The sequence below is a fragment of the Coturnix japonica genome, chromosome 1 (genome assembly GCF_001577835.2).
Source record: "Coturnix japonica isolate 7356 chromosome 1, Coturnix japonica 2.1, whole genome shotgun sequence".
In the NCBI taxonomy this organism is placed as follows: Eukaryota; Metazoa; Chordata; class Aves; order Galliformes; family Phasianidae; genus Coturnix; species Coturnix japonica.
In genome coordinates this window covers 123,697,251-123,720,170 of record NC_029516.1, presented here as the reverse complement: position 1 = coordinate 123,720,170, position 22,920 = coordinate 123,697,251, and the positions used below count along the sequence as shown (strand labels likewise).

At 38.3% G+C, this 22,920-nt stretch overlaps 1 protein-coding gene across 4 annotated transcripts in view; it reads left to right on the top strand.

Moving 5' to 3' along the window:
* Window positions 1-21,081, top strand: part of TFDP1 (transcription factor Dp-1) — a 30,192-nt gene extending 9,111 nt beyond the window's left edge. For 2 of the 4 annotated variants that reach the window (XM_015849478.2, XM_015849475.2), the window contains exons 3-12: window positions 2,730-2,796; window positions 10,045-10,151; window positions 12,459-12,580; window positions 12,856-13,021; window positions 13,194-13,337; window positions 13,998-14,066; window positions 15,354-15,505; window positions 16,299-16,465; window positions 17,051-17,132; window positions 19,725-21,081. In XM_015849478.2, the coding sequence (XP_015704964.1) occupies window positions 2,730-2,796; window positions 10,045-10,151; window positions 12,459-12,580; window positions 12,856-13,021; window positions 13,194-13,337; window positions 13,998-14,066; window positions 15,354-15,505; window positions 16,299-16,465; window positions 17,051-17,132; window positions 19,725-19,872 (1,224 nt within the window). In that variant the 3' untranslated portion in view covers window positions 19,873-21,081. Of the gene's footprint in view, window positions 1-2,729; window positions 2,797-10,044; window positions 10,152-12,458; window positions 12,581-12,855; window positions 13,022-13,190; window positions 13,338-13,997; window positions 14,067-15,353; window positions 15,506-16,298; window positions 16,466-17,050; window positions 17,133-19,724 lie in introns of all 4 variants that reach the window. The other 2 variants (XM_015849466.2, XM_015849458.2) reach the window with 1 other exon arrangement.
* Window positions 21,082-22,920: the final 1,839 nt, after the last annotated feature.

Sequence of the window (22,920 nt, the reverse complement as noted above, 5' to 3'; positions counted from 1 at the left end):
TTTCTTTTTATTCTGTTATCAGATGGGGGAAAAAATATATCAGAATACCTTGTTACAAGTAGCTTGATAAGGTCTGAAAACTAAATGTGTTTTCACATCAGAAAAGCTTGATACCCTTTTTGGTAAAAGGTTACTTTTCTACTGAGGAAAACAAAACCCAGGTACTTCTTACATTCGTTGTGGGTCTGTGACTGGGATATACCTACTGGGAGCTATGGTCACTTTTTCCTCTGAGTTCAACTTGAATTCTTTCTTTTGGGCGCTGTGCTGGGTAGGTTATGGAGGGGTAACCCTGGACTCTTCTAAAATAACTGCCCTGTAAAATAGTGGGAATTTCTTTCAAGTATGCACTGAGAGATTTTTGCCTAGTAGTGCTCTTGTGAGACAAAGATGGCGGATTTTTATGTGGGATGAAAGTCTTACTTTTTCATTCCTATGTCACTTAAAGCTAATGACTTTGAGAAGACTCAAAAGTAGTGACAGTCTTGATAACCTCATAGTCAGATACTGTATCTAGAAGTGCGAAGTGCACACACTGAGCCTGGAGAAGGAGAACTTTCACTAGAAATGAAATCAACTTTCATTGTGAACCATAGCAGCTGGGGGTGCTGTTTGCTATTGAATTTGGTAGTGTTCTTCCCTGGCAGTTTTCTTGGAGCCTTTCCTAGGCATACGCTTTCAAGTTGAATATTTACCAGCCATGTAACTGCCAGAGCTGAACCTTCGGCAAGACACTGGTGTGCAGGATGGTGGAACTGTAACTGCTGTTGTCTTCATCAGTTTGCTGGCTCCTCAGGGTTCTTGTTGTTTGCCGACTGTCATTTTCAGAATCTTCCAAAATTATATCCTACTGCTGACTGAAATGCAATGTTTTTCCTGAACGTTTTCCAGTTTGTTGTTGGCTTGCATGCTTTCAGCCACACAGAAACATGACCCAGGTTATGTGGCACTAACCTGACCCTTTGTAACGCTGGGTGGTGTTCCTAGAGCTGACCATTGGTTTTGGTAGTTTATCGTCTTGTATCTAGTTTATATAGAGGGAAATACAGAACTTAATAGGTGACGTAATTTATTGGTTGATTCCGTACTTAAGGATAAAATGAAGTAATAGAAATGGTTATATTTTAGATTGTTCCTGTTAAAATAAAGACTTGGAGGTGGGGGGAGGGCAAAGAATAACTGATGACTGAATTACCTGATTTGCAAATTATTGAAATAGCATTCAGTGTAGCGACTTCCATACTTGAATTCCTGAATAAGCTCACACTGTAGATATTTGTCTTATCACTATAACTGATATGCAAACTTGATGGAAGTTTTCTTTTGCATGTTAAAAATCTTTCCATTCCCATTGGTGCATCTCTCGTTCTCATGAGCAGAAAACCATTGGGTGTCCTAGGAGCACAGGCCTTTTATTTCTGTTGTTGAATAGAAAGTGAAGGATTGCATGTAGAAGAATTGGGACAGTGAGATGGTGCTTCCTGTGTGGTTTAGCACTCCTGTTGTGTAACTGAGGTAGGGTAGGAAATATGATGTAATACCGCCATATTTGTCTTCATATCCAATTCACTTTCAGTACATTGAGTTTCTGGTGTTCTGGAAGTTTATCTTGCCATAGAGCCTGTTTTATAACATCTTTGTACATGTTAGCAATTTCACGTTAGTGAATAGTGTCTTTCTTTGGAAGGGGTCAGATATAGTCTGTTGGCCTGCGAGGTTGTGTAGGTCTGGTGCTTGGGAGCAGGGAAGGAGAAATGTCATTTGTTAGAGCTGACCTTTGAATCCCTGCTGTGGGCAAGGTGGAGAGCAGGCATTGTTTGTGTCATGGTAAGTTGTCACAGCCTCATTAAATCAAGCTATTGCATTATTTTGGGTGGGGAGAAAACTACGAGAAGGGAGGATAAATACTACAGGCTCTTCATTTTACCCATTGCTTTTATTATCTTCTCACTTGTGTTTCATCTGTGCCGCTGGGTCCTTATCTTCGCAATACTAATACAGAATTCTGCTCTTAATGCTTCCCTTAGCAGAGTTTCTCTTCTGCTCACCTCCCAGCCTGTCCTCAGTGTTCTGTCATCTACTTTTCCCCTATTCCGTTTCAGCAAAGAGAGAAAGTTTTCAACAGTTTCCTGCCTTGTGAGGTTCCTTCTGGCTTATGAATTGATTGCTGTCATACACCTGGATAGCAGCAGCACCACAGCATCCTCTAGTGGTCCGCTTGGTTTGCTGAACTTGCTAATTACCAGCAGGGCTCTTCAGGTCGCCTTTTGAGGGGAAAATTCTGCTGCTGTCTGACAGCAGAGCACTTAATTATCTCACTTAAACATCTGCAGTAGCCTTCAAGTATTGACAGTGCAGAAAATACAGTTCAGGGACATTTCAGCTTCTGTAACACCACTTGCTGTACTGTGGTGAGTACAAATGTTGGATTTCTTACTGTTCTTTCTAAGTGGAAACAGACTGTGTGTCCTGCAGGACTGCTATGTTTGGAGATAATAAGGAGTTACTGCATCATGCATTTTCTATCCAGAATTAATAGTATATATTGTTAATAACTTCTACTGAGCTTTCTCAAATATTATGCCATGAACAGTGTGGTTACATTCGTGGCAGATTAGTGAGGAAATGTGTGTGGTGCCAACAGAGTCTTCCGGTGTGATTTCTTCCCTCTTTAATGATAAAAGGCTGTCAGTGTTTGCCAATTTAATAAAAGTTACTTTCTTTAATAGGCTGGACTAATTGAAGCCAATGGAGAGCTTAAGGTGTTTATAGACCAAAACCTAAGTCCTGGAAAAGGTAAGAACACAATTTTTAGTAAGACTGTTTCTTGATTGTTGTTTGTTATGCTTGTTACTGGCTTTAATGTACTTTCTTAGCTTTAGCAGAGCTTTTCTTATGTTACGTGTTATGTGCTCAGCCAACAAGCTGTAGATCTTACTGTAGTTTTTAAGTGTCTCTAAGCACAGTTTCAGCTGTACTTTTACTGCCATTCTGTACATGATGCTCATGTTAGAGTAGCTGTGTTGTAAGCATGCAGGCTGTGATGGCCTTATGCATCTTTTGGGGCAGTATGTTCTAACATTTGGGAGAAATACAGGAGTGCAGTCGTTTGAGAGGGGTTCTGGCAGCATTTATGGTCTTGTATTCACACTAACGCAGTTCTGTCTGTAATAATAATATGAACTGAACCATTCTGGACTAGCTCGTAGTGGCTCTGCTTTTATGACAGTAATACTGTCATTCTTTGTCCTCTGGATTTTCCATGTGGTCAGCCTTCTAACCATTTATTATTGCATTCATCAGCCTTCCTCAAGACAAGTGACCCAAATTGTATATGCAATTCCAAGTAGGATAAACATGGGTACCTCCATGTTTTTATGCAGCAGATGGAGTGCTTTGGTAGGTTGTGCTAAGTAGGGCGAAATTGATTTGGACTGACTCACCTGCTGCTTCTTATCTATGTTCTCATAAACCTTCATTTTGACAAGTCCATTGACTTTTTATGCACTGATGGATTATCCTCACACTCAGATTAACCTGTAGTTCAGTTCGAGGAATCTCGAGTCTAGTCTTCCATATCCTGTTTCATAGAATATCCTGAGTTGGAAAGGACCCATAAGGATTATCAAGTCCAACTCCTGTCTCCACACAGCACCACCCCAAAATAATACCGTATGACTCAGTGTTTGTCCAGACACTTCTTGAACTTTGCCAGATTGATGCCATGACGAGAGACCTGGGAAATGTGTTCCAGTGGCCAGTCACCCTCAGGTTAAGAATCTTTCATTAACTCCCAATCTGACCTTCCCCTGAAGCAGCTCCCCACCGTTCCTTCAAGTTTCAGCAAACTCTTCTAAGCATTTTTATTTACAGCTTGAAAAACTTCGGATTTCTACCAGCACTGATTTAACTTACAAGTTTTGTTTTTAAAGCAATGTCTGACTTAATTTGTTTTAAGAAAATACTCCAAATAAGTAGAAATGTTAATTTTACAAGATCTGTTTTGCATGATGCGTGTGATTTTTGAGTCCCATTCTGGAAAATGCTCTAAAGTTGGTGTTCTTCATGCTGTAAAAACATCCCTAGCATGCAGTAAGAGGTGTTGATCTTTATATGTGGTAAGAGGTTGTCTATTCAGAAATTGGTTCTAAATTCACTTCTGTTTGCCCATGCTCTTGTGTATTTCCATTAAGGAAATGTAACACCCCATTAGCCCTAAAAAAAAACCACAAAAAACAGCACTTTGTGGAGTATCTTTGGTATTCAGTTAATGCAGGTTTTTAGTATGTCTGGTTCCTGGGAGATTCTGATAAAAGGATCCAAGTTCTCCTGGAAGTCTCGTCTTTAGGGAGACAAGGCATGAAATTTATATCTTAGTGCAGCTTTCATGCTAAGTGCCAGGTCTGTTGGACTTTTAGTCTGATGGGGTTTACGTGGCACTAATCCACAGACACCATTCTGCAGAGTTTGGTTTGGCACAGGTGCCACCATTAAAGGTTTTGATGTCTGTGCTCTGTAGCCAGGAAGATGGTTTTCTATTAAAGACCTGCTCCAAAGAGAAGCACCAATTTAATGGGAAGAAGACATGATGTAAATAGAAGATGATCAGGGGGCTGGAGCACCTCCCCTATGAGGACAGGCTGAGGGAGTTGGGTTTGTTCAGCCTGGAGAAGAGAAGGTTGCGGGGTGACCTCATTGCAGCCTTTCAATACCTGAAGGGAACTTACTCCCAGGAGGGGAGTAAACTCTTGGAAAGGGCTGACAATAGCAGGACTAGGGGAAATGGTTTTAAGTTAAAAGAGGGAAGATTTAGGTTGGATGTTAGGGGGAAGTTCTTCACTAGGAGAGTGGTTAGGCCCTGGAACAGGCTGCCCAGGAGGTTGTGGATGCCCCGTCCTTGGAGGTGTTCAAGACCAGGTTGGACGGGGCCCTGGGCAACCTGATCTAGTAAATGTGTATGTTTGGTGGCCCTGCCAGGCAGGGGGGCTGGAACTACATGATCCTTGAGGACCCTTCCAACCCGGGTCATTCTGTGATTCTGTAAATAGGTTTGTTTCAGGATATCCTGACAGTGCCAGGCTCTTAAGAAAAAATGGAGATTTTCTAGTGTCTCTGATGGTGAGTTAACACACAGAGGGAAAGATAGTGGTTATCCAGCCAGCTCTCTGTTGATAAGCTTATAAAGGTAAATGATCTTACAGCTGATGCTTGCCCTGTGCGGCTGTAGTTACTGTCAGCTTGTGACAATGTGGAGAAATCTATTTCTGGTTCTGGTGAGTGGAAGTGAAGAAGAGAACCGATGAGTGGTATTTAGTGCTATATGGAAGTTAAAGCTCTTCAAATACTTTTAAAACCAATCAAAAATAAGGTTTGCATTATCTGTCATGCCAGTAGGTGGCATTATTGGTACATAACAAGGGCTTGTAAAGGTGTCATTAGCTCTTTTTATTTCAAAGTAAGGTTTCATGCTACGTGGGCATAAGAAACTTGTGTTTGGTTTTCATTTCAGATTTAGTAATATAAGAACTTGAAGTCAGGTATATAAATTGTTAAGCTGTATGTCAGCTCTTACTTCTCAACACCATTTAACTGAAGCATCCAACTGAAGTTGTCAAGCACTACATACACCACGTTGTATTGAGACAGCCTTATGGGTCTGAGGCTCGAGTACGCTTTCCTGCTGCCATGATGAGACTTTGAAGAGGAGACAGATGGAGGAAGTCTGCCTGTAATTCATACGGAAAACTTAGGTTGCTGATAAGCTATCTTGTCGTTCCAGGATGTTTTTTTAGACTGTTATTTTTGTTGCTGCCTCTGCAATAATGCTGTGTAAACAAGCAGAGGACTTTCCTCGGGTTACCTGGTTGTGTTCTTACTGCCTTATGTTTGTAACTGAAATTAGTGGGAGGTCCTACTAACCACCTACTGAGCGGTCAACTGCATGGCCATAGCGGCCAAATGCAGCTTTTCCTGAGTAGGATAGCATCAAGTGGGATCTAGTTGAAGGTGATACGAAGACCACCTGGGAAGTCTCACTGGTCTTTTTTGGTCTTTTCAACTCAAATTATTATTGCTCCAGTTTTATCAGGTTATTGATCCTAGTGCTGGCTTTAAAAATAATAGTAATAATAACTCTTGTGACTTGTATTGAGATCAGCTTAGTAATGCTGCTGTCTTTCAAGCTGTGTAGCTGTCCTTCACTAGATTCAGTTGCTCTGTTAAATACCATTGATTTCAAGGCTTATAGAATCTAACCAAAAGCTTATGGAGTTCTTGAGGGTAGTTTAAGTAGTTGTACTGCAAAATGTCATCTGTGAGCTTAATTTTCTTTAGACCTTTCTTAAAATAACCCTTTGCTCAACTCATAGCCTTCAGTCATGCAGTGTTTACTTACAAACTCGTATGCTGGAAGGTTTGCAACTGTGGAAGGAAATGGTAGGAATGAGTTTGACCACAGAAAACTATACTTTTTCTCACTCTGTATTTTATTCTTGGGATGTGATAATTGAGAAAGTGCTTTCAAAATTACCTTCTTTAAAAAATCATACACATTACTGCTCCTATGCTAGAAGACAGGCTTGCAAGTCTTAATGTGTTAAAGAATAAATAATCAGAAAACTAACTGGTTTACTTAGTTGATGTCTGTTGGTACAATTCTTGGGTTTGTTTCTATAAGCCAGAAAAGATCCCATTCAAGAGTTCTCCCCTAAATGAAACCAGTAATTAAAACAGGCAATCAAACCCATTTTCTTGGTGAGTAAAGCACTTACCTAGAGATGTCTGTAGACAGGTGAATAAAGTGTTTTGTTAAAGTATGCTGCTGCTTTGGCTGTTCAAGTTTGAGGTGGTATTACTCCTTCATACCATCTGTATCATTATGTCATGTATAGAAGCATTCGATAACTATACGGTGCTGAAGTTCTACTTCCATTTGAGCTTAATGATTGCTTGTAAGTTGCTTAGAGTCTTCTTCCATACTGATAACGTTTGAGAGCCTGAGAGTTTAAGTAGTACAGTTTTGTCTTTCAGTATAACTTCTTTGATGCTTCAGCTGGCCTTTTACTGTGGTTTTTGAGGTCTTTGTCTCTTTAGAAATAAAAAAACATGAAGACCTGGCTGTATCACTAATGTATTTTGAACAGTAAGAAGAACTGGTGCCAGGCAAACTGTTTGCTAACATGCTGTTCCAGATTTTACATGCTGCTATGGATGCTGTCTCTTGGCCATAAAACACAAGATTATTTGGATTGCGCTAATTGATGTAACAGTAATTAACAAATGATTAGTGACATTCTTCTGAGAAACTGAGCTGTCAGTCACCTTTGAAGCTAAACTAATGAAAATATTTCTGCTTTATGTACTTAAATAACTTTCCTTCCCCGCTCCTCCCAGAAACCAGAGTATTATGAGCCTTTGGAATAAAGTGCAGTTGGATTTTTAGAGAAATGCACATCAGGTAAATAAGAAAGTAGTAGGATACATGCACTAAGCAGGCACAAACTGAAAACATCCTTGTTTTTTAATGCTTTTTTAAATAAAAAAATGGAGCAATTCTGCTTTAATGTTGAATGTGTTACCTTTTATGTGTTGACTTTGACTTTGCTTAGAACTGAAGCATGTTACTGTTCTTCCAGTTGTGTTTGTACGTCCTTGCCCCATTCAGTTTGTACATACAGACAAAAGAACTTTGCTGTTCCTGGATAGGACCAGGCTGGTTCCATCACGCAGTGCCACAAAAATGTTAATATGCTAAAAAACCTTACAGAAGCATAGTGTATGTTCTTCCCTTCATGCTGATGTTGTAGTTGCAAGATAACTGTTTGTATTCATAGAATTTTATGAATAATATAAGGAAGCTGGAGGCCATCTAATCTAGCCTAAGGATCAAAGCAGGGGCAACTTGAAAGAATGGGGCCTTGAGTAACTGAAATTTTTATATAACTCCAGGGAACTTCCTAGGCAACCTGTTCCTGTGCTTACCATTTTCATTGTGAATGTTTTATCCCTGGTATCTAGTTGGAATTCTCTGTGCAGCTTCTGGGGACAGCTGCCTCTCTTTTGCTGTGCATCTCTGTAACTACCTATTTGGTATTCTGAGGTGACACTTATATCACTACAAACACACATCTCTTGCCTTAACCATCTCCAGGCTGAATGTATCAAGCTCCCTCAGCTTCTCCTTATACATCACATAATTCAGTACTCTAACCACATTAGCAATTTACCAGGAAATATTTACCTCTGAATTCTAAAAGTACTTAATGAAGGTACTTCTGTTGTGTTACCCCAATATAATTATAACATGTAAAAATAATTAGTAAACACATAGATAAATGTGATAATGAGCAGGAACTAATGCTTTTCCACAAGGAGGGGAAAAGGGAAGTTAGGAAGTTGCGTCTTTGTTCAAAGTCATGCTTTGAAAGAATCAACAAGCATTTGGATAAGGGTTATCTAATCAGTGTGATGCCCTTGGTTTTGTTGAAAGCAGTGGTCTAGAAAATAAGAAAGTTATCAAGGGCTTTAATCAGCCTGTTAAAGCACCTGAGGTGTCAGGGAATGGGACAGTCCTCGCATGGGTTAATAATTGATGAAAGCCAAACTAGATAAAATGAGGACCCCAAGTGAACTGTTACCACTCAGAAAGTTTAATAAAGTCCTTGTAAGTTACATGATGAAAACATAAAATTAGTGTCTGTTGGGGAACAAGCAAATTAAATTTTAAGAGTTATTTAGAAATCAACAGAGAATAAAATAGAAAATGTGCCGTGGATTTGTACAGTAACATATGGTGTGCCTTCTTCATGAGTGGTGTGTCCCTGTCCCCTGTGAGAACAAGTCTCAAACAGGAGAGCTCAATGGTGTACGTGCAGTAAGAATTGCCAGAGGTAAGGAGAGGGCTCTGTACAATTAGAGATGAGTTGACAAGGAGTCTTAACTTGAGAAAGAAGTTACAACTCTTATACTGGGAATGGAACCTCCAGTTAGCTTTCTTGTTTTTGCAAGCAATGAGAAGGTTTAAATAAAGGCACGTTGGCAGGAAGCTGAGCAGAAGATACACAGGCACTCGGAGCTGGAGTAGTGGTGGCTGTGCTCGAAGGAACACTGAAGAAACAGGAAGGCATAACAGGCAATGAACAAGAGCCTGCATGCCATGCTTGTAACAGTCCGCACTGACAGAGACCTGCTGTTGCCACTGCTGAAACTCACCACTCAGCACCTCACTGCTCACGTCCACTATTTGGTTTCCATCACAGTGGTCAGCAACTGTCAATGAATGTCAGAGTGTACTCTTATTTCCACATGGAGGAGTTCAGTGACACACCTTTGCTTCATCCACCATTGTGTCAGAGCGCCCCTCTGCTGCCATCCATCACACAGCAACAACATGTAATGGGATATTGGTCAAAGGTTCAGCCTCTATTGCCGTACCACCATCATCTGCCTCTGACGTTGTGGACCAATGTCATAACATATGGAGCATTACTTTTGGAGCGGCTCTCATAAAATAATCACAGAATCACAGAATTATCAAGGTTGGAAAAGACCTAGAAGATCATCTAGTCCAACCATTACCAATACTTCCCAGCTAAATCATATTCATCAACACAACATCCAAACGTTTCTTGAACACTCCCATGGTCAGTGACCCCACCACCTCCCTGGGCAGTGCATTCCAATGGGGCATGGATTTTGAGTGGTTAGAGAGAAGACTTCGGTAGCCACTAAGAAAAGGGGGTTGAAGAGGAGGGGGTATGCCTTCTATCATATACCTGTTAGCTCTACCACTGTGCTTTGAGAGAATAAGTGGACCATAGTGAGTTAAATCATGCTCATTCTATGTCACCGAGCTGATTACACAGAAGGAAGGTGAGAAAAATATAGTAGGAATCTTAATTTCTTAGTGCTTCGAGAGCATGAATGCTGCATTTATGTAGGTTCTCTCATTTCTGTTAGTAGGCTTTGGTAATATTTAAGAAACTGGAATTGCTAAAATAATACAATGTGGCTGACATGAAGATTTCTGCTTCTATTTGTTTTTAGGAGTTGTTTCTCTATTGGCTGTTCATCCCTCTACAGTAAATACAATCGGAAAACAGCTCCTGCCAAAAACATTTGGACGGTCTAATGTCAACATTGCACAACAAGTGGTAAGGAGATGTGTTGGGTGTTTTTTTACTTGCGTGCTGTAAATCTGAGTTGTTGGTTGATATCCAGTATCACTTGTCATGTGCAGATTGTCTAAATGTTTCTAGTTTTAATAGACTCGCAGAAATAGAACAAATGTGCTTTTGCAGAAGGAAATGACACAACAGTGAAATAAACAGGTAGATACCTGAATATTCAGATTGCTGTCTTTTTTGTTAGTGTTTCCACTTCTAATCAGTGGCTCTTTACTGTGTTGGTTTGGAATCTGTCATAGGGACATACTCAGTTTTGGTTGAGTAAATGAACATTTACAGCCCTGTGTGTGTGCGCATGCACAAATTATACAGCTGTAAATTGTTGTTTTCATCGCACGTTTCAAATGACAAATTCACGTGCTTTCAGTCTCTCATTGTAACATGAAATTGCTTCTCTTGATGGTGTCTTTCTTAGTATGATCACAGTGTGAAATTTACACTTGCAGTGAAGAATTTGTAGCATTTTAAGTCTTATTCGAAACATTTTTTGTGAGAAAAAAAAGGTGGCCTGTATCAGAGCAAATTTGTATTGACTCTTATCAATACAAAATGAGATACTTAGTTTTATGTTGGCAAAGAAGAGATGGAATTCTTGTTTGATATCTATATAGAGAGAAATTTACACTGGCTTTATGATTCAGAATGACAGCAAGATAGCAAGAAATAGTTAAAACCCTGAAATCTGGGAAGATATTTATTTACTTATTTATTTTTACCAATAAGGAAGATATTCTTGGGAAACAGAATTGAGGATCTTCCTTCTGACCCTGCTCAGCTTTCCAGCCTTTCCCTGGTCAAAGACAGGTTTTTAATACTCAAATATTCAATTTTCTGAGCCTGTGTTCTTATTCAATTGGTGTTATTTTGTTCTCAGGAGAAAAATGTGGGTGGTGACAGCAGTGTAGCACAGTGGAGTGGATTGTGAAGACTGTCTCACTGTTCTTTTCCATTTTCTTGATGTTAGTTATTCTTAAGGAACTCAACTTTGATATCATTCTTTGTAAATCTAAAAACATTAAAAGAATGTAGAGAAACATCAGATTACTACTTTGACTTCATTCTTTGCCTCTTCCCTCCCAGTTTTCTTTCAAATTCCATCCATATTTGTTCTGTTATCCTGTGGTCCATCCTCTATGATTCCATCCATAAGCTTTCATTTTAGAATGTCCCCAGTGTCCCAGTGACTTCATTCTATTGAACTCTTAGTGCTATTTTAATGCAAAGTCATGATCTTCTGTGAACTTGTGAGTAAAGCCTAGGGTTATCAGCATTTCTTTTAAGGAGACGATAAGAATGCTAAATAATTCTTAGACGAATCTGAAATTCTGGGCTGTGGGGTCTTCCTTAATTGTCAGTACATACTTGTTTACCTTTGAATAAGGCACTTGTGAGAGTAATTAGATTTCAAAGAGTTATTTAAAATAAAAGCAAGTAACCCCACATTGAAGAAGCTCCTTTTTGCCTGTAGGATTTATCTATTCCTCTGTGTTCTATAGAAAAACAGAATAGTCTTAACATATGATTGTTCATTATGTGAAGACTTCTCAATATTTGATAGGAATATTAGGCTTCTTAAGGATACTTACTGTATTTCTAAGGTTCTCTATCCCTCACATAGAGTATTTGCATAATACATGAACCAAGATCTGAGCCATACCCTTTATGTGAAAGCATGGGCCTTATGATATAAACATATAGCATAAAAGCAGATTATTATGAGGCTAAAATAGCTATAGTGTAGCTGTAGTTTCTCAGTAATTGAGAAGGGTACACCATTCTTTTTCTTCACTTCTAATGTACTCATACTTTGTTTTTAGCTCTGCAGTGAGAGTCTGCCTGTAGGAAACAATTCCTTGACACTGCACTGTTTTTTCTCAGCTTTTACTCATTTTCAAACCTTCTTGTTCTGTACATTTATATTTTAACAGTAATTTACTGCAACATCTTTAGATGTAGTTTGATAGGATTTTTTGTTTTGTTTGCCTTGGACCTTGTCTAAATGAGAGTTGAAGCATTGTAAGAAACCCAGTAAGCATGAAAAGCTCATTTTGGAAGGATAAAATAAAAATGATTATTGCTTAAGGAGTGATTTAACCATGTGATGTGCGGTCTGAAGGTTTTTGTGCTTGTGTGTCTAAGTTGAAGGCTTCTGTTACGAGTGTATAGAAAGTAAGCATTTTTTGGTTCTTGACTAATGTGTCATGAATAATGCAGTATCTGAACATCCTGGGATAGTTATGGTTATTTTCTAAATGATTTTTATCTTTGTTGTAGGTTATCGGTACACCTCAGAGACCTTCAGTGCCAAATACTATCCTGGTAGGAAGTCCACATACACCTAACACACATTTTGTATCACAAAACCAGACTGCAGATTCTTCGCCGTGGTCTGTTGGGTGAGCAAAATAAAAGTTACAAAGGATTAATAAATTACTTAGAACTTTTGCTCTAAATGTTTGCCGTGATAGTGTATATGCTCTTCATGCTGGCAGTGTGGGAAAGACAGTCTGTTTACCTTCAAGGGTGGAATCATACAAAAAAGACATTGGGAAGGGGAGAAGAGTAGAATAAAAGGGAAGACCTTGGACTTTTGTATCTGTGCTTGGAAAAGAGATGTTAAGTATTCCAAAAGTTCAAATCTTCTTAAAAAACATATCATATGTATGTTTAGGAAACGGAACAGAAAAGGAGAGAAGAGCGGCACAGGTTTACGTCATTTCTCTATGAAGGTTTGTGAGAAGGTACAAAGAAAAGGAACGACCTCATACAATGAGGTGGCAGACGAGCTGGTTGCAGAATTCACTACCCCTGATGATCACATTTCACCAAATGAATCAGTGAGTATATGGGAGGTTAGTTACGTGTGAACTGAGTGGGGAGGCTTAGATTTCTTCTCCCATTGCTTAATTAAACAGTTCAGATAATAACCAAGATTACACATTTGCTGTAATTTATTTTCAGACGTTTTTGTCAGGCATGTTTTTGATTAACGCTCTATGTCTACAGCAGGCTTATGACCAGAAGAATATTAGACGACGTGTCTATGATGCCTTAAATGTCCTCATGGCCATGAACATTATCTCTAAGGAGAAGAAGGAAATCAAATGGATTGGTCTACCTACAAACTCGGCTCAGGAATGTCAGAATTTAGAGGTAAATGTATAGGAAATTCACAATGGATTTGTTTTGAATAAAAACTTGGATTTGCTTTTATTCTACATGTGCATACGATCTTCTGAGATAAAAAGTAGAATAGTTTGGTCCCTTCTGACTTCCTTTTTAATTTATGTTTATGCAATATGCATCTGAATTTTCCAGATTGCTTGAATATATATATATACACACACATATATATATTGCTATTTAGTTGTATAAAATGCAGCAGATCTAATCAGTGCTTAGTACTGTGGGAATGTAAGCAGCTTCATTTGTTTAAGTATCTTTCTCTTCTCCGATAGCTCCAATATCAGCAGGGTATACTAAGTAGATCATTCTGGTCTACATGCTCCTTGCCTCCCTCCTAGAATGTGGGTAACTCTTTGAGGCATAGCTTCCACTTACAAAGATGTTTTTATGCTCTTCCTTCTATATTCTGCTTTATTCCTGGATATCTTAACTCCTCTCTTTGTTACAGTTTCCATTGGTAGTACTGATGTGAGACTTTGTAGATCTCAGCATCTTCTGCAGTGCATTAGTGACTGATGCACTTGTTGCCTTCATTTATCTGGTATTTAAACAGTTTAAGGGGAGAAAATGTTGATAGAAAACACTATTTAAAACCTACAAACTAATCAGTTTGTTCTCTGTCTTAAGGTGGAGAAACAGAGAAGACTTGAAAGAATAAAGCAAAAACAATCTCAACTACAAGAACTCATTCTACAGGTACAGTCAAGGTACTCTTGTCTATAGGGCAAGGTAACTTACATCTGCATTCCTCGTTTTGTCCCACTGGGGAATGGGAGACCTCTAAGAAGGCTAGAGATTAATTTTGGGATAAAGGTAGCACTGGGACCATGGTGTTGACTGTTGCTTATGGCAAAGGCAGCAACCTTCTATGAGCCATGATGGGTTTTTTCCTGTAGTTGTATGTTTAAAAAAAATTTGCGTTAACAGGACCAATAATTCATACTGTACTCCTCAGTATTGTACAATGAATGTTTTTCTGCAGTAGTCCTCAGATAAAATAGCTTGACTTTAACAGGTCATCTCTTGTGATGATCTTTGTCTTGCCTTTCTTGAACGTTGCTGCCCTGCCCTGTAGGTGGCTTAATTGCATTGGCACAGTTGCTAAATTGCAACTTGAGCTCCTTTCCAGATTCCACCTAGTATTTTGTAGGAAGCAGTAATCCCCTGAGTCCCTGTACTGCTGGTTCACTGTAATGTATTGTGTTATGTATTCAGTAAGAATGAGAATCAGGAAGGGCGTGCAGAAAGAAAAGGCAATTGTGGATTTGCAATTTCCACAACTATCTGATTTTTACCAGCCTCTGTTGGCTTTGTATTTTCATTTATTTATTTGAATTCCCATGTATTTCATTGTATTCCATGACCAGAAACACGCTATTTCTAGTTTGGTGGCTTAGTGTAAGATATTAATGTAAATTGGGTTTTAGTAGTTAACTAGAATAATTTCAAAGACTAACAAACAGAAGAATTAAAATACAAACAATCCATTCATGCGGAAATTGCATTCCGAGGAAATTCAAGAGTGAAGTTACAAATCCTAGCTGAACATTTCAGAAGTGTAATACTAGACATTCACATCCCAAACTTTAACTGTTAGAAGCATGTAATTTCAGCAAAGATGCAGTCTTAATAATTCAGCCGTTGTTGTGGAATATGATAGCTAAACAAAGTGGAAGTATGAAGCTGTATGAAACTTGCCTTTTTCAGTCATTGTTGTCTTTTCTCTCCGTCAAAGTTCTGTTTAAGGATCTGTAGTGATGAAGTTATTAGAAAATGCTTTTTTTCCTCTCAGTTAATCTTTATCATGTTTTTAATACCATGTTTCTTGATTTTTTTCTTGCATCTTGAAGTTCAGGAACGTGGTGAACCTTTTTTGTTCACTTCTGTGTTCATGTGCTGCTGGTACTCACTGAGGGATTTCTTAGGTTAATTGAAATCTTGAAGTTTTAATTCAGATTCCCATATCACTATTGCTTTTTGTAGCAAATTGCCTTCAAGAACCTCGTTCAGCGAAATCGTCAGGCAGAACAGCAGGCAAATCGACCGCCACCTTCCAATTCTGTCATCCATTTGCCATTCATCATTGTGAACACCAGCAAGAAAACAGTGATTGATTGCAGTATTTCGAATGACAAGTGAGTTAACAAAGCTTGCTTTCTGGCTTTTGATACAGCTATGAGTTCTGCATCTATACTGAAGAGTCAATTTGTTAAAATGGAATACAAATAAATCATGCCTTATATAGATAGCCGATGTGCCATTAAACTTAGCAATGTTGAATAGAAACAGAGTTTTTTTAAAGCATTGTAATAAACAGAATAATAATGTTAAGATTTAGTAATGTAGGATTTATGAACTGTCTAGAAATTTTAAAAGCCAAGTAAAGCAGCTCTACTTAAGTGCTGCATTAGCAATAGGCGCCAGCTTGGCCCTAATATGAAATACAGCGGCAGACTTGACAATGTATTTTGTTTCTAGAACTGCTGCTCCTTGCTTACAGTTCAGAAACCTAGGTTTTTCATCTAAGACTGAATGTAGTGGTGGTTTCTGCTTTCTTACTATGAAGCATAAAAAATTATTGCATGGCAGGCAGTTAGCTGTTACCAGTAAAAAGAGAGGAACAGGAGAAATATCAATCGATGTGCAAAATACTTAACTAAGTGTTCAACTAAAACTTTCAACACTTGTTAAAGATGTATATAGGATGCAGAACTTCAATTTTAGTTGAGCTTCAGTTTGATTTTAGCTTAAGTTTTAATCTGATTTTTAATTATTTGCTGTCGAATGCATATATCTTGAAAATTTTGATTACTAAGGAAAGTGTGTCACTAGCACTGTGTTAATTAAGTTCTGCAATTCATGAAACTAGAAGTGTCTGGTAAGATAGTTAAAGTAATTCAAGCTAATTGAGACATTTTTCCTCTGCAGGTTTGAGTATCTATTTAATTTTGACAATACTTTTGAAATTCATGATGATATAGAAGTACTAAAACGAATGGGAATGGCCTGTGGGCTGGAGTCTGGAAGCTGTTCAGCAGAAGACCTAAAAATTGCAAGGAGTTTGGTTCCCAAAGCTTTGGAACCGTATGTGACAGGTTAGTTAGTGTAAGAAGAACTGTTTTGTTTTCCTTCTTTTTTGGTTTCCTTTCCTTATTTTTGTTTTATGAGCAAAACTCAAGAAAGTTTCAGCTTTGTGCTGTAGATTTATAAGTTTTCAAGCATTTGTGCCTTTTTAATGTATTTTGGGGAATAAATAATGTTCTTAGTGAATGGACAGTTGCTGTTTTCAGCACCACTTTTTGCATTGCCCCATGCATTATATGGTTTGCTTTTGGGGTTTTTTTTTTTTGTTTTTTTTGTTTTTTTGAGGGCATTACTTGTAGTTGATTCATCTGCAAAGGGAAAAGGTAGTAAATGCAAACCTGGTCATGGCTTCATTTTATTTATTCATTTTCCGTATGCAGGAATAGCAAAGACATCTGGCTTGTTCACTTCCAAATGGTGTTTGTTTTGAAATGTTGCAGTCACTCGCTTGTTAATTAAGAAACGTTGGATCAATATGTTTCATTGGATTGGCTGCAAGACTCATTCTGTGGACTCCAAAAAGAATAAAGCATTCTTACTCGATTAGATAAGCGTGTTTGAAAGTATTGCTGAGATACATATGTTTGTTTCCACAGAAATGGCTCAGGGATCAATCAGCAGTGTATATGTCACATCTTCGTCAGGTTCTGCATCAAATGGCACAAGGTTTTCAGCCAGGTGAGATGGGATTATCGATTAATTCTTAAAATCTGTAAGCATGAAGAAAAATTAACATCAACTGAAATACTGCGAGAAACTAGTTAGGGTTTGATTAAATGTTGTGCGATGCATGCTTGAGTTTATCCTCAGATATCACTTCTGTTCGACTGTTGGTGTTTCTTAACAATGTCACTAAGCAAACCTTTTTAAAAGTACTGGAAAATAAATGGAGTAGGCAGGTGTTCATTTTAGTTAGATTTGAGTTTACGACAAGAAAACAGATACTTCTAAGACCTAATCAGGGCACAGTTCTTACTCGGTTATTGGTATCTAGCATACAACAGATTTTTGTCTTTGGACTTTAGACCACATAATACACTGTGAGAATGACAAGTCATGTCCTTTACACAACTTTGTACAGACATATGCTGTTTCAGAGCTTAACTGATATTTTTTTTCTCTTGCCACATGAGGCACTTTTTTCTTCTGTAGTAATTAATGACAATTTTTTTTTGTCAGTGCATTGATCAGAAGTTTCTCTTGGGTGAGCTTTGAGTTGTTGAATGACTCAAATGTTACTGAAATGTTTAATGCTGTTAAAAATGCTTGAATGAAGTGAGTCAATTAGCTGAGCAAATTACTTGTATATGTATTATCAGACATAGGTTTGTCCAGTTAGCTTTATAAGGAAGGTCAGTTGCATTTGTCCAACTGTCATGCAGCTAGTCCAGTCTGGGCAATTTGAAATTAGGTGAGCGCAAGTTACAGATGATGTAGGTTCTTTTCATAACAGTGCCTTGTCTGTTATTTGGGAACTTGCTACATTACTTAAATTCTTAAGGAGGTCCTAGTTTTTTGGCTATTTTCTAAGTCATTTGTGTTAATAGAAAAACACTCCTATACTGATTTCCTTCTTTAGAGAAGGAAATAGAGTTTTATTTTTCTTTCTTTTCCCTGAAGATGTTCTGGTGGATTTTTCTCACCAGTCTCCCTTCTGGAAGGTAAGAAGTCCTTCTTAAAGAAAAATTTATCTTGAAAGTGTGATTGCATTAGTCTTTTTAAAGCTTTATGTTTCCCAAACCAAAGCAACTTTAGAGTTAAGAGACTGGTTGTAGTTCATTACCGTAGTGAGAAGCACAACAACTCTTAGCACTTAAGGTTTCTTAGGAGGTTGGAAAAGGGTAGTGATTAATTATTGTTTAATTATACATATCTATGTGTTCATGGCAGTAGGAAACAACAAGATGTGCAGCATGCCTGGTGCCAAAAAATTGCTGCCAATGCCAAATAAAGGCTATGTGCCTATTCAGTCAGCTCTCCTGTCCTAGGGCTGAAGATGTTGATTCCAGTGCCTTCATCCCAGTCTCTGTGTCACTAGGTTACTTAGGTTATGAAATCCACTTGTTTTTATCCTAACTGAAGCTCTTTTAGTTATGTGGGATTTTTGTTTTTAAACTTTGAACACAGGAAAAATTTCCTTTTTTCCTTATCTTTGAAAATGTCTCTACAGTTAATTGTGGAGAAGCAGTTTCTAAATAATTATAGTTAAATGTATTGGTATTTTCCTTTTGAAAAAAAAATGTATAGAACATATAACTTGAATGTATAGAATGTATGACTCAAAAGTGTCGTATTGGATATATTTTCCTTGCAAGCTTCTAAGGTGTGCTCCATTTCCTTCCCACCCATCATCCCCATCCACCCCATCCATTCTCTCTTTCCTGTACAACTCAGATGCAGGCTCTATCTAAGGAGTTTTCTTTGTCTACTACAGTTAACTTTGAAAGCTTGGTAAACTGGGGAGTGTGCAGTTAGCTGGTTTAACACCATTTCCAGGCTAATTAAAAGGGAAAGCCAAAACAGCATTTTCTTCAAGATTAAAGAGTAGAAATAGAACTGATGTTATTGAAAGTGGCTTCACTTTTTGGAGTAATAGGTTCCCAAACCTGTGAATTAGCTCCACGCAACAAGATTTTGTGTGATTGATAATGCGTGTTAAGTCTATTAAAAATGATTTTTGAAGGAGAGTATTTGTCAAGCTGGAGATGTTATTTCTGTGACTTGTAGAAAAATGATTGTTCAAGAATTTGTAACAGAGAATGTAGAACTAGATAAAGTTAACAGTAGCAAACTTACGAAAAATAGCAAGTAACAAGGAATGTTCTGACTAATGAATTAGGATATTTCTGGATGCAGATAATCCATCTAGGAAAAAGAAATTTCCAGTGAAAAATACAGTATGTAGCCATGGCAGCTGACCACATAATAACAAAGAATTAACCAAGAGCAGCCATGAATTCTTCATTTTTCACATTCTTTGAATCAAGATGAGTGCTTCAAGAAGGCATAGGATTCACTTGGGGTGCTCATGGCAGGTGCTACAAAATATTTTGGGCCTTAGATAGCTCTTGGGCGTTAAATGTACCTACTTGAAATGAAATCTATAAAGCACATGTATGAAAGGTCGAGGATTTCATCATCGACCGTGTGGAAGAAACACAGTAAGAACCATTTCAGAATGTGTTAGTTTCCAAAGTAGATGCGTGATAATAAGAACAGTAATCTGGGAAGTATCATTAAACACTACCAACTGGACTTTTCTTATTTTAGTGACTTTTCCAATGGTGGAGATGGGATGTTGGCTACAAGTTCCAATGGATCTCAGTACAGCGGCTCCAGAGTTGAAACACCAGTTTCTTACGTGGGGGATGACGATGATGACGACGACGATTTTAATGAGAACGATGATGACGACTGATGCCCTTTGCTTGTAGACTTGTTAAAATTCAGCAAGCTTCAGGAATAAATTGTTCTAGGGAGAGAAGTCTCAAATAACTTTGCCCCATCCCTCAAGGAAAACGTTGGTAAGCAGTTCTGAGTTTAGAAATGCACCTCTGATAAGCAAGCGAGGATTGTTTTATGTAGGATATTTTTAAATGTGGTGTGGATGTGTGTTTTTGATACCAGTGTGTTAATGCAGAGCCTTTATTTACTCTTGGTTTAGGGGTTTTTGGTTTATCGTTTTATTTGGTTTTGGTTTTGGTTTTGTTTGTTTGGTTTGTTTTTTTTACTTGAAGGAAAATGGATTTTGCCCCCCAAATGTTCTTGCTAAGTTTGCTAAAGAAAATGTAGACACATCATCAAGAAATAAAATGCTGTCCTTCTGCAGAAAATGAATACACTGAATGGCAATTTATTTGGAGTGTATTTTGGTTATACCACTTTTGGAGGGATAGTGAGCTAATGTAGTAGTGTGTTTTTTTGTTAACCATGCAGTGTCCAAAGAACCAAACAGGAAAGATACGTCCTACTTTTTATACATGTTAAATTCCAGAAATGTTGTTGTGAACGAATTTTCCCTTAAATTATATCTAACATAATGATTCCATCAAGTTTATATGCTTGTTGCTGTTATGTCGGGACATAAGAATTACAAACTTTTTGGCAAATGTTTACTGCCAGCTGGTGCAGCTATATAAAATGTCTTGAAGGTTTGGAATGATTTATTGCTTATGGTAAAAATTGCCTGATTTCTTACAGGCAGACTTTGGAAACTTTTTATTATATAGTTGTTTACATACTTATAAGTCTATCATATAAAGACATGTACTGAAACAAATGTTTGTATTTGTTTCATAAACATCTTCCTGTAATCTATTATAAAGTTGAAATTAAATATAGAGAATGTTTTAAGTTTTTTAACTCAAAATTTGTCAATCATTTTTAATAGTTGGTTTTTATAAGAGGAATTTCAGGGCAGGTGGTAGTCTTTTTAAATTTATTCACAAACAATTAACTGCACAAATACTGTCAGCTGCCTATTCTAAGACAGTAGTCTTTTTATTGAAACACAAATAAACTTTTCTGTAATATTTTATGGAATATAAAGAGACTATAATTGTTTGACTTGTTTAACCTTGGCACTGTTAGTTTTTATTAATAAAACGCGCATGGGCATTTTTAACAAGCTCTGTGGTTTTTCTAATTGTAGGGTTATTCTAGAACATGTCACTCCTCCTCACCACGAGACCTAGAGCTGACTCTCTCAGAATACCAAGAGAGCACCTGCACTACTGAGGGTTCAGATTTTTTGTTCTAATTTAATGATTTCTCCTTGTAAGTCTTGATATCATACGATGCAAAGAGCAATATCGTGCACTGTGTTCTCTCTTCTTTCATGTCTCCTCATTTCAGTCCTGTTGCTCTTCAGAATGAATGTCAGGACAGTCTTTGGACTCCCCGGTCCTCACTTTCTGTCACACTTTCCCACATCCTCAGAACAGGTCTTCCTAATGCCTTCTGTGCGCTTCTACCTTGAACCTTTTAGATATATCCCGTTCTCAGCTCTGACCTGGAAGCGCAGGTTACTGAAATGTCTCAGTCACCCTGCAGGACACTGCCTGATGTCAGGGTTTGTTGCTTACACAAAGGGAGACACTGCAAAGGCGAGTTACTGGGATAAGTGCTCTGTGGAAAGGGTTCCTCCACATCCTTGAACCCTCACAGCTGACCCTGCATTAAGCAGGAATTGAACTAGGCGTCATCTGAGGTGCCCACCAGCCTGAGTTATCATATGATCCCTTAAGGGAGAAGAAAAGGAAGTTACAAAGTACCATGTATCAATCTCCTGAGTAGTCTCAGAAATGGATCATCCGGCTTGCCTGCATCCTGAGGACTCAGCAGAAAAAGAACGGAAGCTCAGCTGATGTTCAGAAGCTCTCACGAGTTGCTGGGCTCCTATGAAGAAAAAAAAAAAGTGGTTAGCTGAGCAGGGAGGAGGCTGCCTTCCTTAGGATGGGGTTTCTAAGCACAAATGCAGGTGATGCTGAGAGCAAGGTGAAGGACAATGGATGCGCGCAGGCATTTTCTGCTTGCAGTAGATGTTCCCACAGTAGTCTTCATCTGACGTTATGGTGATGCTCATCTGGCCACATCTGCCTCTCAGCAAAAACTCAGAGAGGCGATTTCTCCAGAGAGACATTCAAAGTCTGCCAGCAACAACAAGCAAAACATGAATGAGAGAAAATCGAGATTGTCAGTTAACATCTTTGTGGTCATAAAGGCAGAATGTTCTGATGCGGTAGAGAATGAAGAAGAAAGATTGGTGTTAGTTGAAAATCAGCAGTGCTTTGCTGTGCTCTGCTAACACCCATTGGTTCTGTGTTGGGATGTTTCAAGAAAGCTGAAATCCAAACCTAGGCTCGAGGATTTGATTTTCTCTGTACGTTCACTGTGGATGCATCGTGGTACAGCACTGTAAATATTGCAATCATAGCAATATGACGTGTCTGGATTTCTGTCAGATCAGATCACACAAAATGATGTCATTGTAAGGGGCTCGTCAGTATAAGAGAAAAGAGACACAAGAGTTAGGGACTGGAATTCAAAATCAGACTGCTTGAAACATGCTGTCTAATTGGTGAAGGTGGTAACAACCCTCTGACACATGGCAAAACTGGAATGATAAAATGCTCATTTTGGTAATGGTAGGACTGCCACATGAGCACACAGATGAAGCACGTTACCCCTAAGAGTCCTCAGAATTAAACTTCTTTCTCATTTTAGAGCAGGTAAGAGGTGAAGCCCAATTTCTTTTCTGCTTTAACAAGGCCCTGGGCCTTCATCGCCAAAAACATGATTCAGAAGTCATCAACTCTGGCATTTAAAAAAAGAAATTGGAAGAGGTGAAAGATGAACTTTGTCCCCAGTGGAAGAGAGTTATTCAGATGTTTAAATTGGGGGGAAGAAGGGGAACAAAAACAAGACTTATTCTTTCATAGTTATTTTTTATCTTCTATTAAACAAC